Source organism: Falco cherrug, chromosome 7 (genome assembly GCF_023634085.1).
Source record: "Falco cherrug isolate bFalChe1 chromosome 7, bFalChe1.pri, whole genome shotgun sequence".
In the NCBI taxonomy this organism is placed as follows: Eukaryota; Metazoa; Chordata; class Aves; order Falconiformes; family Falconidae; genus Falco; species Falco cherrug.
The window spans coordinates 11,914,761-11,931,036 of NC_073703.1; the positions used below are offsets into that span (position 1 = coordinate 11,914,761).

General features: G+C 59.6%; 1 protein-coding gene across 2 annotated transcripts; it reads right to left on the reverse strand.

The window, feature by feature from the left end:
• Positions 1-3,525: 3,525 nt before the first annotated feature.
• Positions 3,526-14,953, reverse strand: MFGE8 (milk fat globule EGF and factor V/VIII domain containing). 2 transcript variants are annotated; one of them, XM_055716879.1, is made up of 10 exons: positions 14,657-14,953; positions 10,891-11,016; positions 10,494-10,619; positions 9,865-9,978; positions 9,244-9,425; positions 8,670-8,825; positions 7,651-7,795; positions 6,582-6,784; positions 5,097-5,252; positions 3,526-4,975 (listed from the first exon to the last, which is right to left on the reverse strand). In XM_055716879.1, the coding sequence occupies exons 1-10, from the start codon at positions 14,727-14,729 to the stop codon at positions 4,832-4,834; spliced, it is 1,425 nt and encodes a 474-aa protein (XP_055572854.1). In that variant the 5' UTR covers positions 14,730-14,953; the 3' UTR covers positions 3,526-4,831. The 2 variants fall into 2 exon arrangements, with proteins under 2 accessions (XP_055572854.1, XP_055572855.1); XM_055716880.1 differs by having other exon boundaries at positions 6,582-6,766; positions 14,657-14,952.
• Between the last annotated feature and the right edge of the window lie 1,323 nt (positions 14,954-16,276).

Consider the following 16,276-nt stretch of genomic DNA (forward strand, 5'->3'; position numbering starts at 1 on the left):
GCAGGCTGCCTGCATGCTACCCACATGCTGCCCGCACGCCTCCTCTGTGATGTGCCAGCTGCCAGCATTGCCCCCAGCAGCAGGGAGTGGGGTGCCCCAGTGGGGCTGGTGGGACCGCATGCAAAGCCCTGGTGAAGCCACAGTGCCAGGGGAGAAGAGCCATCCTTTACCCCATGTCCCAGCAGGGGCACTGCCTGCCGTCCCCAGGCAATGGTGGTGTTAAACACGCACGGCAGGAGCACCACGGGCAGGAGCAGGAGCGGATGGGGATGGGTGGGCTATGGCTGGGGGTGGGCTGTGCCCAGGGTGTGCAGGCAGCGTCTGCCTGCTCTGGGGGCCAGGGAAGGCAGCTGAGCTGCGGAGTTCAGCCTCTTCAGGGTCCACGTGTGGCTGTGGGGGCAAAGCAGAGGCACAGAAACCAGGGCAAAAGCTTTGGGGTGCCCAGTAGCACCCATCTGAGAAGGCGTCGCTCCTAGGCTTGGGTGATGCCTTCCATGCCAGCTCCCCCTGGCACACACCCATGCAGGTCCAGCCCTGAGGAAGGGCAGCACAGCAGCAGCACAGCCGGGGATGCCGGTCTGGGGGTGGCCGAGCACACGAAGGAACCACAGACCAGCGTGTGCCCTGACCTGGCGACCCACCACCCCGGCCCAGCCCGCCGCTTCGCCCCCCGCTTTGTTGTTTTATGGCAAGGAAATGAGGCATGGGGGCCCCGGTCCGGCTCTTGCCGCGTGGAACGGCGTCAAGCCGGAAAGAAAACAACTCGTGTAAAAAAATAAACTGACCCAGGGCTGGCTGTGGGGTGAAGGGGGACGGGACCCCCTCCCAACAGCCCCCCAGCAGGGTGCATTTGGGGTGCAATCTTGTCTGCCAGCCGCCCCCATGCTGATAGGGAGCAGCCAGCATGGAAATCGTGTTATCTGCCACCAGCACCAGCCTGGCAGCCCCCGTCCCCCATGGGAAGCCCAAACCGGGAATGGCTGTGGGACCCAGGTTCTGGAGGCACTGCCCTTCCTTGCTCTCCTTTTCCCTGCACATCAGGGCCTGCCAGCCCTCCCGGAGGAGGGACACAGCAGCGCCAGGCTGCCCAGGGACACAGGAGTGTGACGGCCGGGCACACTGCCCGCTTGCCTGCTAGGAGCGGGCTGCTCCGCAGCCCACAATGAAGGGGCGATTAAATCTCCCGGTGCAGCAGCACGAGGCTGCTGTGCTGCCTACATCCCGGCCAAGGGTCCCCAGTTCCCCCAGCCCTGCCACATGGCCGGAGGAGGTGGTGGGACGGATGGCATCCCTGCTGCATCCCAGCTGCATCCCAGCCACCCGTACCCCTCTGCAGTTGCTTGCCCAAGTTACCCACGTCCCCACGAGCTGGCAATTGGGATGGTTCCCTCCACCGACCCCCACAGACAGACAGCCCCACAGGGGCACGCTGCTCCTGGCGTGGCCGTGCCGTTGTTTCAGAGCCCAGGAACAAGCCACCAGTGCCCTGTGCTGCCTGCACTGCCTGCACCACAGCACCTGCCAGGAGCCATCCTCTGTTCGGCCTAAGGAGGAGAGCAGCGCGGGCAGAAGGGGAGAGGGATGCTTTTGTGCATCTTTTCACATCAACAGTTCATGGCCCACATTCAGCCACAGTTCTTGTCTGGATATGGCTGACAATGCCCTCCACCTCCTCCTGGGGAGCAGGTGGCACGGGGAAGGATCTGGCCACCAGCAGCCTCCCAAGGAAGGAGGAATCTCCCTCACTCCCTCCTGGATCTCACCCTCTTTTTGGCTTCAGGAATGATCCCAGTTTTGTTTTCTGTTTCCCAAGGGGGACACAGGGTGGGACCATGGGTTTCAGGGTGACCACGGCTGCGCAGTCAGGGTAGCTCTGACCCAGGAGCACGTGTTTAGGGCATGTGTTTAGGGCTGGCTGAGCTTTTGCTTGAACAGGATCCATAAAAATGTCATCCCTGTCTTCCCTGCCTCAAACGCAGCAGCTGACAGCTCCGCAGTGGCCCCACTGGAGCGACTTCTTCCTGAAATTCCAGTGGGAACCTGTTGCCCAAGGCTCAAACCGGGGAGGAAAACCAATGTTCCTGGTGGGATGGAAGAGGCTGTGATCCTGGGCTTTCTGGATGAAGGCAAGAGGATGCTCTCCCCGACAGCTGCTTCCTGAGGAACCAGCTCGCGGGCAGCTGGCAGCACCGGCAGCCGAGTCAGCAGGCAGTGGAGTGCTGTGGCCACAGCATGCCGGCCCTCCTGGCCTTCCTGCTGCCCCAGCAACCCAGCCATGTCCAGGAAGAGCATCCGAGAGACAGGAACAAGCCATGAGGGGCTGTGCATGGTGTGGAGGGTGCCCCAGCCCTCACCAACCCCCCCATCCTGGGGCTCTGGAGGGGGAAGGAAATGCCATAGAGCTGGGATGGGGCTCAGCATCCGTCAGAGGATCACACTGTGGGGTAGCAAAAGGCAGGGGGAAGCAGCGGTGGGCACTGAGGATATGTCCCCTGCGCTGACACACAGCATCTGCTCCCATCACCCTCCCCATGGAGCCTCTGCTGTGCCCCTGGCTCGGGGCTGTCTTGGCTGGACTCGGAGCAAGCTGCACTTATCTCTGCCTCAGCTTCCCAGCGATAAGGGTGGCATGTCTGGAGGTGAACCAGGCTGACTGTCCCCCCTGTCCCCAGCTCTAGCTGTGGCTGCTATATGTCACCAAGCAGCCACATCCACAATGAATTCAGCCTGGTCTCTGCAAGCACCAACCCCCAGCCCCTCTGGTGCCCAGGGCTGGCCCGAGCCCACCTGCAGGCAGGGCCCAGGGAGGGGATGCACAGCCGAGCACAGCACCGCTGGCAGCAGGAAGGTGCATGGAGGTTGTCTGGAGCTGCAGGGATGTGGAGCTGCAGTGGGATGCAGGTGGTCCTGCACCATTCATGCCAACCTCAGGGGTTCCTGCTTAGTGTGGCAGGGAGAAGAGCAAAGCTCCTCTGTCCTGTTCACCCCAGCGCTCCTTCCTTACCAGGGACCCCTCAGTGTCGGGGGATCCTCCTCCAGCAGCACCTGTCTCCCCGTCCTGTCCATGGGGGGTCTGCTGGGAGCATCCCCACGGGCAGCCCTGATGAAACTCATAGCTCCCTCCAGCCCTGGGAGTGTGCTGGAGTGTAAGTCGGTTTTGCTCCAAACTGAGATTTGCTCCAGGATCAAAGCCAAAGGAGGAGACGCAGGGCGTGGGGTGCTGATAGCGGCTTCCCCTCCCCAAGTCCCATTCTGCTGCGCCTGGCCAGCTGTGAGCACAGGCTCCAACAGCTGCGACGGGTGGAGGCAGCGGGGAAGATGCACAAAGCCCTGGTACCTTGTTTTTCAGGCAGGGAAGGGAGCTAGAAGGGCCTGTGAAAGCAAGAGAGTTGTGGGGTCAGCACAGCAGCCAGCAGCCCCCCAGGATGGTGGAGGCAGCAGACTCAGAGTGGATCCTGGGGGACCGCCAGACCTCCCGGGCTTTGGGAGATGGCTCTTGGGGAGGCACAGAGCAGCCAACAGTCCCAAAGTTTCAGCTGGTTTTAATACTGTCAAAAACACCCCGGAGGGGGGCCTCCGCTGCCATCCCACCCGGGCTCCCTTGGTGCTTGCCAAAGTGAACCTGCGGCCAGCCCGGCCACATGGCCGCTTTGCATCCCGGCAGGCAGGGGAAGGATCGCACCAGCACTGCTGCCCAGATGCCCTCCCTGCACCCCTGCTTGCCGGTGCCAGGTCTTGCTCATCACCTGCTGCTAATCCCGAGGGCTCGAGCATCACAAAAGGCTCCCCACAACCCCCCAGAAGGGGCAAAACTCAGGTTACAAAATGGGTCATGGCACAGCTCTCTGCCTACTGCATTTTGGTGGTTTGACCACCACCTTTCTCATCTTTTCTCCACACCCTTGTGGCTACAAACCATCCGTCCCCCACTACCAGATTGCAGCCCCCCTGGTCACCTTTGGCCCTGGGGACAAGGGACCTCCTGGCATCCCAAACTGCAGTAAGGTGGGGACGGCAGCAATGCTGAGACTTGGAGGATGCTGGAACCGGCACCTTTGGAAGCGGAATGAGCAGTGCCTGCCAAAATGTCAGCCACAGTGCTGGCCAGGAGTACACAGCGGGTAGAGCCACCAGCAATGGGGACTTGGTGTCTCTTGATAAGAGCCATCTCATCACTCCGTTCGCACTATGTGGTGCTGACAACGCAGGCAAGGAGACCCAGGACCTGGCAAAATGGGCAGGGGACAACAGCCAAGTAGGTTTTTCAGAGCCCCTGCTTGTAGACATGCAGGCAGCACGAGGCACATCAGAGGCTGCAAGCCGGGGTGCCTGCCCTAGGCCCCCCCAAAACTCCTGAGCCCTGAGCCCCAGTGCAGGCAGGGGACTGCTGCTGGCTGCAGCCTCTCTGCTGGAAGCAGAAGCAAAAAGGGGGAGAAAATTTGTCTCCAGGCTTAGTCAGGAGGATGCAGCCAAGCCCTGGTTGCACGACAGGGTCCCGCAGCAAAGCCCCATTTGCAGGATGGGGTCCTCCAAGGAAGCCCCAGTTGCAGAAGAGGGTCATCCAGCCAAGACTCAGTCGCAGGAGGGGGTCTCACCCCTGGCTACTGGGGCAAAAGGGCAGGAGCCATCCCTGCATCCCACTTGCAAGGGCCCTGTAAAATGCAGTGCTGTGGCCCCAGCACCAATGGGGGGCAGGGGAGCCCTCCCAACCACCTCCCAAGTTTGGGGACATGGAGAGGGGGGTGTGAGGTTGGAGAAGGAGTGGGCAGGGGCAGGCAGGGTGCAGGCCGGGTGGCAGGGAAGAGCAGCCCCGTCCTTCCTCCCCACGTGCCTACTCATCGCAGCCCAGCAGCTCCACACGCAGAGTGATGCGGTTGTGCCAGGCCACAGGCAGGATGCGGATGAAGCGGGCGTAGAAGGGCACGTCGAACACATTCTTCTTGTGTGAGTAGTTGTCGCTGTTACCGTGGAAGATCTAAGGGGAAAAAGGTGGGTGCCAACACTGCCAGGACCTCCCCACCACCATCCCATCCCTCCCCACAGCGGCATCCCTGAGGCCCGGGAGGTAGCTGCCCACCTTGCCCTGCCCCACACACCTTGGTGCTGTTCTTCTGGCCATCCTGGTAGAGGGTCCAGGTTGTGCCATTGTCACTGTAGGCCACCTTGTAGGCTGCCACATATTGGATGTGCCCAAAGTCACGGGCTCCTTGTGTGATGATGCCCGTCACCTTCTTCTGGTCCCGGAGGTCAATCTGGCATGGAGACAAGGCTTGCTGAGGCTCCTCGCAGGAGCGGTGCTCCCACCCCAGAGCATCCTGCGTGTCCCAGAGGTAGCTGGGACATGCTGGCCCTCGCAAGTCAAGAATGGAGAAGACACCACTCGACCCCTGCCCAATGCCAGAGCAACCAACAAAGAACTGCTGTGAAATATTTGACCCATGAACACTTGCAGCATCCCTCAAAGCAACCCAAAGCGGGATGCAAACCCCACTGCCTCAGCACTCTTTCCCACCCCTACCCCCCTGACATCTTTTGCTGAAAAGGGAATTCAATGTGGGAATGACAGCAAAAAATCTCAATTCAAAAAAAAATAAAGGATTCCCGGAGGAAATGCATTTCCACTGGAAAGTGATTCTGGCTGAGAAAATATGCAGTTCAGCACAGTCTGACATTTGGGTAGTGAGATGGTTTCTGTTCTCTTTACTCTGCCACACTGCTACTGCTGCTGGCACGCCACAGGGTAAACCAGCAAATGAGCTGAGCTGTCTCCTTAATTTAGTTCCCATTTTATGTTCGTTGAGGGCAGTACTAGCTATACATACACATGTATATGTGTATATATATGACTGTGCATGTAAATCTATATACATGTACACAAACAGGCAGCCTGTGGTGCAACAGCCCAACTTGGTCATCCTGACCACATCAGCAGACATCTTGATAAGCTGGTTTATTTAGGGCCATGAAGCAGCTGCTTTTAATCATTTCCCAAATAAAAAGCGGGACAAATATCTAAACTGCTTTGTCCTATTATGTCATGAAATCATGTGAAAAGTACAAAAACAGTGGAGGAAAGAAAACTGAGAAGGAAATTTCAAAACTATTTGTTCCCATTCCAGACTGGGAATAGAAAAGCAAACCTGATTTTTTCCTGCAAAACAGAAACACGGTGTTCTGGGCAGCTGGAGGGTTATGGGGCAGTCATCCCGGGCTGCAACGGCACTTCCCAAGGGGATGATGCAGAACTGGGGTGCTGTGGGCTCAGCGTACCCTACAAGAAGGTCTGTGGAGGCAGCACCACCCTGTCCCTACGGGCACTGATGTTTCTGACCCAGAGCTCCAGCACCGCAGTTAAAACTGCTGGCCACAGCCCCATCTGGGCATGCCCCTGCGATCCCAGCTTGGGGAGGGCACTGCTGGGCTGTGTGCCCCACACCAAGGCTCCAGCTGCGCCGTCCCAGTGGCTCTGCCCAGCCTCTCCCACCGTGCACGTCCTGCGGAAGCACAGGAGTGGCCCAGGGCACAGCTGCAGGAGCTAGGGAGGAGAAAAGAGGTTACAGAGGAAGGGCACCAAGACCCACCTGCAGCCACTCAGACTGGCCGTTGTGGAGTGCTGTCCAGGCGTTGGTTTTGCCCGTCTTGTCCAGGCGAGCGTAATGTGGGTGCCAGGTAAAGGCGTCGATGCCCCAGGTCTTGTAGACACTGGAGGCTGTGATCTGCTGGTCGGAGATCAGGCGGGACTTCATGCCCAGAGGCTCCGAGCAACCTGCCGTGTTGAAATAAACTGTAACACAACAGTTTACACAGACAGTGAAAAGGAAAGAGTCCACAGCCCCATCCTGAGCAAAACCCCACAGCCCTGGCAGATGCCATCCCCAAATTCCCACATTCCCACTGCCCATAGCAGCAGGCAGGGCCAGGCAGGGAAAGGCTCAGCAGAGGCACAGGGTCACAGCCAGCTCGCCTTTTCCCAGGATTTTTAGCTCCCAGCTATTCCCTGGCTCACAGTGCCTCCTGCTGCAGGAACGCAAGGACATCCCCACAGCACAGTCCCAAAATACAGATGGCTTCGGCAGGAGGCAGAGGAGGATGCTTTCACAGGTGAAGAGAGCAATGCAAAGACACCCCCATCTGAAAGCACGGCTGGCACTGCACCCATGCAGTGGCAGGACAGGACCCAAGACCCCACAGCACCCCACTCCCACACGGGCACTGGGTCCCTCCCGCCCAGCTGCTGGGGATGTGCTGCAGGGCAGGAATGTGGGAGGCACAGGGAAAGGGCTCTGGCTAATCATCCCTCATGTTTCCCAGAGGACTTTGATCCTCCAGTGCTTCACAAGTTCTCCAGCAGGAAAAAGCATCCAGTTCACAGCTCACACAGGGAGGGGACACAATAAAAATCCCAGCTTGGGAAGGTGTTAGCAGCATGAGAATGCAGCTCGAACCTGGCTGAGCTGGTGGGATTAGTGGCTTGTGCTCCCCAAAGGCACCCGTGGGTATTTCCAGGCATCACATAGCCAGCACGAGGAAAAACAAGCGCTAACAAATCCCCTGCCCCAGGTGATGAGAAGCAGTACGAGGGGCGATGCCCTGCCCAATGTCACCCCCTGCCCTGTGGTCCCTTGGAAGGGAACAGCCACCCATATTTACCATTCATCTCACAGCCGATAAGTTCAAAGCGCAGCGTGCAGGCACGGCGGCACATCACGGGGTAGATGCGGATGAACTGGGCGACGATGGGAGGGTTAAACATGTTGGTCTGCATGGTACCATAGTCCACGTTCCCCTGGAAAACCTGTAATGGAGAGCAGGACTGAGTGCCCCAGCTCTCCCACAGCTTCACGCATGAAATCCCTTGGCCCAGCAGACGCACAGGCCTCGGCACCGCCGGCAGCAAAAGCAGGGGAAGCTGGGCTCTGCTTTTGTGCCCTCGAGCAGTGCATGACCTTGCAGCAGCTCCACTCACAAGAGAACATTGCAACACTCCCTGCTCCATCCTTGCCCCATGGAGCTAGACATGCAGCAACATGCACTCCCTCCCACTATGGCAATACTCCTCAAATCACAAGAAGCGGAGAGGTGGCTCACTTCTTTCTTTTTAACACAATAAACAGAGTCAGGTTGTGTTTTCATGCATTTTTTCCACTGCTGCAGAAACAAGAGAAACTTTCCTCTTTTTTTTCCAAGAGAGGCAGATACTCCCAGCCATCCCCTGGATACTCAAAAACCATCCAGGAGATGCTTGCCATAAAAAACTGCTATCAACAAGTACTCCTGCTTTGAGAGCGACACACACTGTCAGCTCATGCTTGCCGCAGACACAGCACCGAGCTGTGTAAGCCGTTCACTCGCACTTCCAGACCATGCCCAGTTCCCACAGTGTGTCAGCAATAAAGATATTATCTGAATGACCTAAATAAGTCAGCGCTACATCTTTGGTTATGCTTATTATGGCAAATTAAACGGAGCCAGAGAGCGCTGCCTGCTGCTGGAACCGCCTGTGTCGTCACACTGCTAGGACCAGTTCCCAGCATGGCTTTGACCCAGGTCAAAAGCACCTTCCCAAACATGGGGACAGTTTGGGGTGCAGCTCACAGCCACCCCAGCGCCCACAGCACCGCTGGGTAGGGAGAGCTGGCACAGCCCCCACATGGAGCATTGCAGCCCACCTTCTCTGTGTCCTTCTTCTCGTCCTTGCAGAAGGTAAACTCCCGCCCATCCAGGCTGTAGGCAACTTTGTAGGCGCGGACGTACTCTGGCTGGCCCACACGGCGAGCGCCTTGCGTGATGATCCCGCTCAGCCGCATCTTCCGCAGCAGGTTGGCCTGGGGAGGGGAGAAGAGCATGAGCAGGACAGTGTGGATGGGGTGCACAGCCCCTGTGCCCACCAGCACCGCCAAGCCTGGATGGGAGGGTGGGCTCAGTCTCAGCACTGGGACCAGGAGAAGGGGCTGCTCAGGACACTTTGACCTCCTCAGGGCAAAAGCCCTCCATCCCTCCAGCATTCCATGCCAGGGCGAGCAGAGAAGGGGGGACCACCACCCCAGGTCCCCATCTTCCCTGCAGGAACCTTGCCTTCTCCAGGCACATCACAAGATGCCCCTGGGTGGCACCTTGCTGCAGCAGTTTAGCCCCACATTTGCCACCAGGAGCAGAGAAATCCCATGACAGCAGCCCTGTAAGACCAGCCATGGCTACCAGGGCTGCCTGCTATCCCGGTGTTCCCAGTCCTGCTGCAGGTACCTGGATCCAGGGGTTCTTGTCATAGTTGCTGGAGGTCCAGGCGTTGACGATGCCGTGGTTGTTGAGGCGGGCGAGCTCTGGACCCCAGCGCTGGAGGCCAAGGAAGCCGTAGTGGACAGAAGATGCTGAAAGCTGAGCATCAGAGATGGCTCCTCCTTCCATGCCCAGGAGAACTGCGCAGCCTGCGAGCAGTGGGGTCATCAGCACCAGAAAGAGATGATGACCAGGGAGCAAAACCAGGGGGTCATTTGCCTGTTGTCTGGAGCCAGGGCAGGAGATGGAGGCCAGCCCTAGGACCAGGCTGTCCCCAAGGTGTCCCCCCATCCCTACCAGTCTTCAGCCAAAACAGCACCACCCATCAGCCCCTCTCAAAGCATGGAGGTCTGGGAGGAAAGGGCTGCTCTGGACTCCCCACAGACAGCACTTTCCCGGGGATGCTACCTCCATCAAGACCAGGACTGCTGGCATCAAGGGCAGCTGGCACACAAGCACCCACAGCTGCCCTCCAGATCCCCCAAACCACCTGGTGAGATCTCTCCTGGGCATGATGGCAATGGGCAACAGAGCAGTGGGGAACACGAAGCGAAAGGGAATTCTGTACAGTTGGTGCCAGGGACTTACGGACATGGCAGGTCTTCCCCAAGAACGGAGAAGGGCATTTGCAGGTGTAGTCGCCATCCAGGTCCAGGCAGGTGCCTCCATTTTTGCAAGGCTGGGAGTAGCACTCGTTCTTGTCTAGGAGACAGAGTGGGGGAGCTCAGAGGTGACTCCAGAGCCAGGCCTGGGGAGGAGGCCCCTCATTCAGGGCAGCGGGAAGAGGGGGAGGCATCCCCTAAGCAAGGGCCATGGCAGGGTCCCTGCTGATACAGTGGCACAGGTTGAAGCTCTGACCCATGGAGCTGCCTAAATCACGTCCCTGCTGACTGCAGCCACATGGGTGCATCAGGACAGGTAGCCACAGCAAGGCTGGGAGCCTGTGTGGAGCAGGTTGAGCCTTGAGACACCCATTGCCCCATTACTCGAGGTACCATGTCCCTCCAGAGATGCAGAGCAAGACTCAGACACAGCCGTGACCCCGTGTCCCTCCACCCTGCAAGGTCCAAACCAGCCCGTGGTCCCCGACAGAGCCTAGCACCCAATGCAGCCACAGCTGCAAGACACCAGATGTCCCCCTGGTGCTGCCCAGGGGGTCCCCAAGCCCTTAGCGGCAGAGCAGCCCCCCTCAGTCCCCCCCACCCCACTGTACTCACTGTTCTGGCAGTGCACCCCATCGTACCCTGCAGGGCACTTGCAGATGTAGTCAGTGAAGACATCCCCCCGGTTTGGGACCAGCTGGCATTCACCGTTGTTGTGGCAAGGATTGGGGTGGCAGGGGCCTGGAAAAGGGGGAAAAATGACGGTAACACGGGCATAGGTAGAAAATAAGAGCATCTAGTGGGCTACTGCTCCCCAAAGACATTGCATTCCCCCCAAGTAATGGAGGTCACCGCATCCCTTCTCGGATCTCCACTCTATATGCCCATCAGCAAGGCTGGACCCCAGAACCAGATCCCAGGCCCAGTGGTGCAGAGCCACAACGAGAGCATGCTGTCACGCTGCAGGGCTCCTGGCCTTCATGGAGCATCCATGAGGGGGTCAGCCCCTCACCTTTCTCTGTCTCATTGCAGTCAATCCCAACGTAGCCCTCAGGGCAGATGCAGAAGAAGGGGGTCTCATTAATCCCGGTCAGGCAGGTGCCCCCATTCTGACAGTGGTTCACATCACAGAAGTCCCCTAGAAGTAAAGCCATGTGTCACTGCAAGCCATCCCTAAGGCAAGCATCCAGTAGAGCCCCACGGATCCACACAGAGGCATCCCAGCTCAACAGTAGGAACTGCTCCCCTGCAGATGCTGTGGGAAGAGGAGCACCTGGCATGGACCACTTGCTGGATCCTGCACGGGATCATCGGCATTCAAGAGCAATGGCTGAGACCAGGAACACGAGAGAGCGGCCAGGACCTGCCCTGCCCTGGTTTAAAAGGGGTTTAACAGAACCTGCATATCAAACCAAAGCCAGAGGAAACCCAGGGGTTTTGTACGTCAGATGTTTCTGCCGCTCAGCGGGGAAGTAGGGGCAGCCAAGCTGGGGCTTGCTCAGGCACGAGCAGGACAGGATTATTAAAGGGAACAAGGCTGGTCCTATTGCTTGGTTTTGCTAATGAAAGTTAGCATTCATAAGACACACAAAAAAAAAAAAATTATTGTAGGGGGAGCCCGCATGCCTCAGTTCATGCGAGGAGGGAGCACAGTGTCCATCCCTGCATGACGCCTGCCAGACCTCCATCACTCTCCCAGCAGCTCCCACGAGGCTGGTTCCCCCAGGGAACTGACAGGGCTGTACCATCTTCCCTGCCTGTTCATCCACCTCCAGCATCCCCCCATGGCATTGAGTTGGGGGGGGGGGGAAGGAGGCGTGCTACAAGGGTGGCTTCTGCCAGAAGACACGAGGAGCTGTCCCCATGTTGGAGAGCACCAGTCCCAAACAACTCCGAGACAGACCCACTGCTGCCCAAAGCTGAGCCCATCACCAACACTCATTTGCTTCTGTGATAATATATGTAAGATAAGGTAAGAAATGCTGCACAGCAGCTATGTGACAGGAGTGAAAAAAATGTGAGAGAAGCAGCCCTGCAGAAACCCGTGTCAGAGAAGGAGGGGAGGAGGTGCTCCAGGTGCCAGAGCAGGGAATCCCCGGTAAGCTGTGGTGAATACCACAGGGAAACAAGTTGTCCCCCTGTAAGCTGTGGTGAATACCAAAGTGAAGCAGCTTGTCTCCCTGCAGCCTGTGGAGGACTCCACGCAGAGCAGTCTGTTCTGATGAGCTGTGCCCCATGGAAAGGACCCACACTGGAGCAGTTCATGAAGAACTGCAGCCCACGGGAAGGACCTACGTTGAAGCTTTTTCATCTGTTCTCCCCTCCGTCCTGCTGACGAGGGGGAGTGAGGGAGCGGTTGGGTGGGCACCTGGCAGCCAGCCGAGGCCAACCCACTGTACTCATCAACCTTCTGCTCCCCATTACAGTGCTGAATTAGACTGCAAGAGCCAAGCTGAAATTCCTCCCACCCCCAATTTGTTCTGACTCAAGAGCTGCAAGATAGTAACGCTCTCTGTAAACCTGGACCAGATTCCCACAGATCTGGCTGAAAGCCTCAACAGCTCCTCACCAAGCACTGGAATGGCACACACCTTGATGCCAGACTCTTCTCTGCCACGCTGCAGCGGTCAGAGGAAGGGCTGAACTCAGGTGGAGACCCAGGAATAACCCCCCACTACCTGCATGCCCTGAAGAAGGTGGAAGTTAATGAGCTGTGGCTTCGCCGCCCAGACCCACACCAAACAGCACGGCTCTCATTAGCCTAAGCCACTACACAGCGAGCTCTTACTCATTAGTCTTTTAATAGCAGGGCTCCATTGAGTTAATCCCACTCTTCCTGACACTCCACATCTGTAGGGTACACACTGGTGGCAGACAGGCCTGCATTACGTGAAGGCTTCTGAAAAGATGCTGTAGCTCCCTTAGCCCAGCCTCAGGAGGCAGAAAAACTTGGGCACTGGTTCAAGTCACTGCCTGCACTGCCCAGCCTGTTCTGCATGACCTCATGCTCCATCAATGTGCTGCCATGAGCTACAGCACGGGAGGAGAGCTAGTGCTGATAGTGGGGATGCCTCTGCCCCACGCCCCTCCGCAGGTCTCGGGCACATCCAGCCGCCCCATCCCAAGGATCTCTCCCGGCAGCCGGCCGAGGCCACACAAACAGAGCTGCTTCTGTTCGGCCATGGGGGCCGGCTGCTTCCCCAGGCACGGAGCGCCAACGAACGTGTGCTCCCCAGCATCCGCGCTGCCTCCGATGCAGGAGTTTCTGGGGTGGGACACAGCAGCAAAGGAGCTAGGGCTCCTCCCAGGGCCAGGACAGGAGGGGTCCCCCAGTTTTGGACTCCAATTATCCCAAGTAACTGGGCTCCCTTTTATCCCCTCCCAGGAATAATCTGTTACGCGGTGGGTCCTACTAGCCAGCCCCCTGGCTAGCAGCAAGACAAACAGGTCACATTTTCCACTGCAGGAAAATAGTTTTGGATGCTCCTATTTCTTAGCTGTTTCAGGCCTGGTTTTGGAGCCATTCAGCATCTCCATCCTCCTCACACACATTTTTCTCCCATCAGAGACAGAGCTGTCACAGGCTGGACAATCAGGAACCAAGGCAACAAAGATCAGCCACCGCTTTTGGAAATGTTTGCTTATATGAACCCACAGGCTGGCTGGAAGGCAAAAATAACATCCTCCAAAAACTGGGATGGCTTATCCCAGCAGAGCTGGGGGAGGTCAGGTCAAGCCTGTCTCGAGAGGGCAAAATAGGCACCTCTGCCCAAGGAGAGGGAGCACAAACAGGGTCGTCGTCCCCAGCACACTTTCCACCACCTTTGTCCCCTGGCCTGGAGCCCACAGTTGGTCTTTGCTGCCCTTTTCCCTGGTCTCATCCCTTTGGGAGTCAACGACCCCAGGGATGATCCACAGAGTGCTGATGGAGCAGCTTCTCCCCGGGATTCCCCTGGCCGGACCAGCCAGGTGCGCTGTGCCAGGCAGTCCCAGGGAAGCTGTTTACATCGCAGGCGCGGTTATCTAAGCCTGAAAGCACGGGACAGCCCCGCTGGGCTGCTCGGGACTGGGGAGCAGGGACAGGGACAGGGACAGGGACATGGCCCTGAGCTCCTCTGCTGCTGCAGCCCTGAGCGCCGCACACCCCCTTGCCCCCCCTGCACCCCACACAGGGCAGCCCGCACGCTCTCACCCTGCACCCCAGATGCTCTCACTCTGCACCCTGGATCCCCAGCACTCCAGATCCCCAGGACCTCAGGCTCCCCCTGTTCCCCTAGATCCCCTGCACACCAGACAACCCTGCACCCTGATTCCCCGGCACCCCTGATCCCCTGCACCCCGGGGTCCATGGCACCCTGGATTCCCTGCACCCCAGCTCCCCTGCACCCTGGCTCCCCTGAACCCCGGGCTCCCCTGGCACCCTGGATCCCCTGCACCCCGGCTCCCCTGAACCCAGGGCTCCCTGGCACCCTGGATCCCCTGCACCCCGGCTCCCCTGAACCCCGGGCTCCCCTGGCACCCTGGACTCCCTGGCACCCCTGATTCCCTGCACCCCGAGCTCCCTGGCACCCGGGATCCCCTGCACCCCGGGCTCCCTGGCACCCTGGATCCCCTGCACCCCGGCTCCTCTGAACCCCGGGCTCCCTGGCACCCTGGATCCCCTGCACCCCGGCTCCTCTGAACCCCGGGCTCCCTGGCACCCTGGATCCTCTGCACCCCTGCACCGCGGCACCCCGGCTCCCCGACACCCCACAGCGGCCCGGCACCCCGGCACTCACCGACCACGATCAGCAGCAGCGAGAGCCCCAGCCCCAGGGCGAGCAGCGCCTGCCACTGCCTCACCGCCCTCATGCTGCGTCCCGAGCCGCGCCGAGCCGAGCCGAGCCGAGCCGAGCCGAGCCGAGCCGAGCCGAGCCGAGCCGAGCCGAGCCGAGCCGAGCCGCACCGACCCGCGCCGCGCCGCGCCGCGCCGCGCCGCGCCGAGCCGAGCCGAGCCGAGCCGAGCCGAGCCGAGCCGAGCCGAGCCGAGCCGAGCCGAGCCGAGCCGAGCCGAGCCGCGCCGACCCGCGCCGCTCCGCGCCGCGCCGCTCCGCCGCGGGGCTCGGGGCGGGGAGTGACTCAGCCCGGCCCGGCGCGGCCCCACGTGCTCCGCCGCCCGCCCCCGGGGCGGGACCGGCCCCTCCGCGCCGGGCAGAGGCTGACCCGCGGGGCGGCCCCCCCGAGAGCCCCCACCGGGGAGCGGGGGGTGGCTGCCGGCTGGGAGAGCGGGGGGGCAGGCAGCAAGCGGGGTGCAGGCGGCAAAGGGGGTGCCTGCGGGGGCGGGGAGGGGGGGTGGGCGGCTGGGGGCTGCAGCAGCAAGGGGGGTACCCCCGCCCCGGGTGCAAGGTGTAGGCAGGGGCGGGGGGGCGAGAGGCAGGGCTGGGAGACTGGCCTCAGCCAAAGGTGCTTCATTAGCGGCCGGGAAGCGAGAGCCACCGCGGCACGCTGGTGATGCTCCGGGTGCGGGGGGCCGCTGGCTCAGCCCCCGGCCCTCGGGTGGCCGCTGGGGACTTCTTGAGCCTGGCAGTGCCCAGCCCTGGCTGGCAGGCAGAGGGGTGCAGGGCTGGACCGGGATGCACAGGGGGCTGCCAGCACTTGGTAGGAGGAAAAGCTGTCTTGCAGCGTAAACCCTGCTTTTCTCTCCCTGGGTGGAGAGAAAGCTGGAGAGGGCTTCCCCTCCGCGGGGACCTGGCATGCATGAGTGCCTTGTGCCACCCTGGGCACCCAGCATGCCAGCAGCATGGGGTTTTCCCAGGCTCCTCCTAACCAGCATCAGGGAAAACAGCTTGCAGCCAGGTCAGGTGTGCATGGGAGGGAAAGGGATTTGGGGTGACACCGGCTCTCTGACCGAAGCACCACACCACAGGTCTGTTTGTTCAGCCACAAACAAGCGCCACTTTGAGTTGTGCCCGGCCAGCAAGGGCTGGAAAGGCCTAGCCATGCTCTCAAAAGGAGCTGGTATCATGTGGGGAGCTCTGCCCTGGAAGGCAGAAACCATCAGGCTAAATCATATTCAGGCTAAATTCATATTCAGCAGCAAAAGCTTTGGAAAAGAGAAATGCACAGCATGGGAATGCTGGATCATTTGACCTCATGCTGGAAATCTGCTCCCAAGCCCTCCTCCTAAACATGAAGCTGATTTTATCTCTTCTTGCAAAACCCTTGATTTCAGCATTAACAAACCCACCTCAGACACTTCAGCTGCTCGTGTTTACATGTTGACTCTGCCTGAGTGTTGCTACATTTCTGGCTTTGGCAATGCGGCCACCTCAGCCAACAGCAAGCTGGGCAGCCCAGCCTAGTGCCATGCACTTTGACCAGGCTTTCCATCTCCTTTTCCACCTCCACTCCAGCATCCT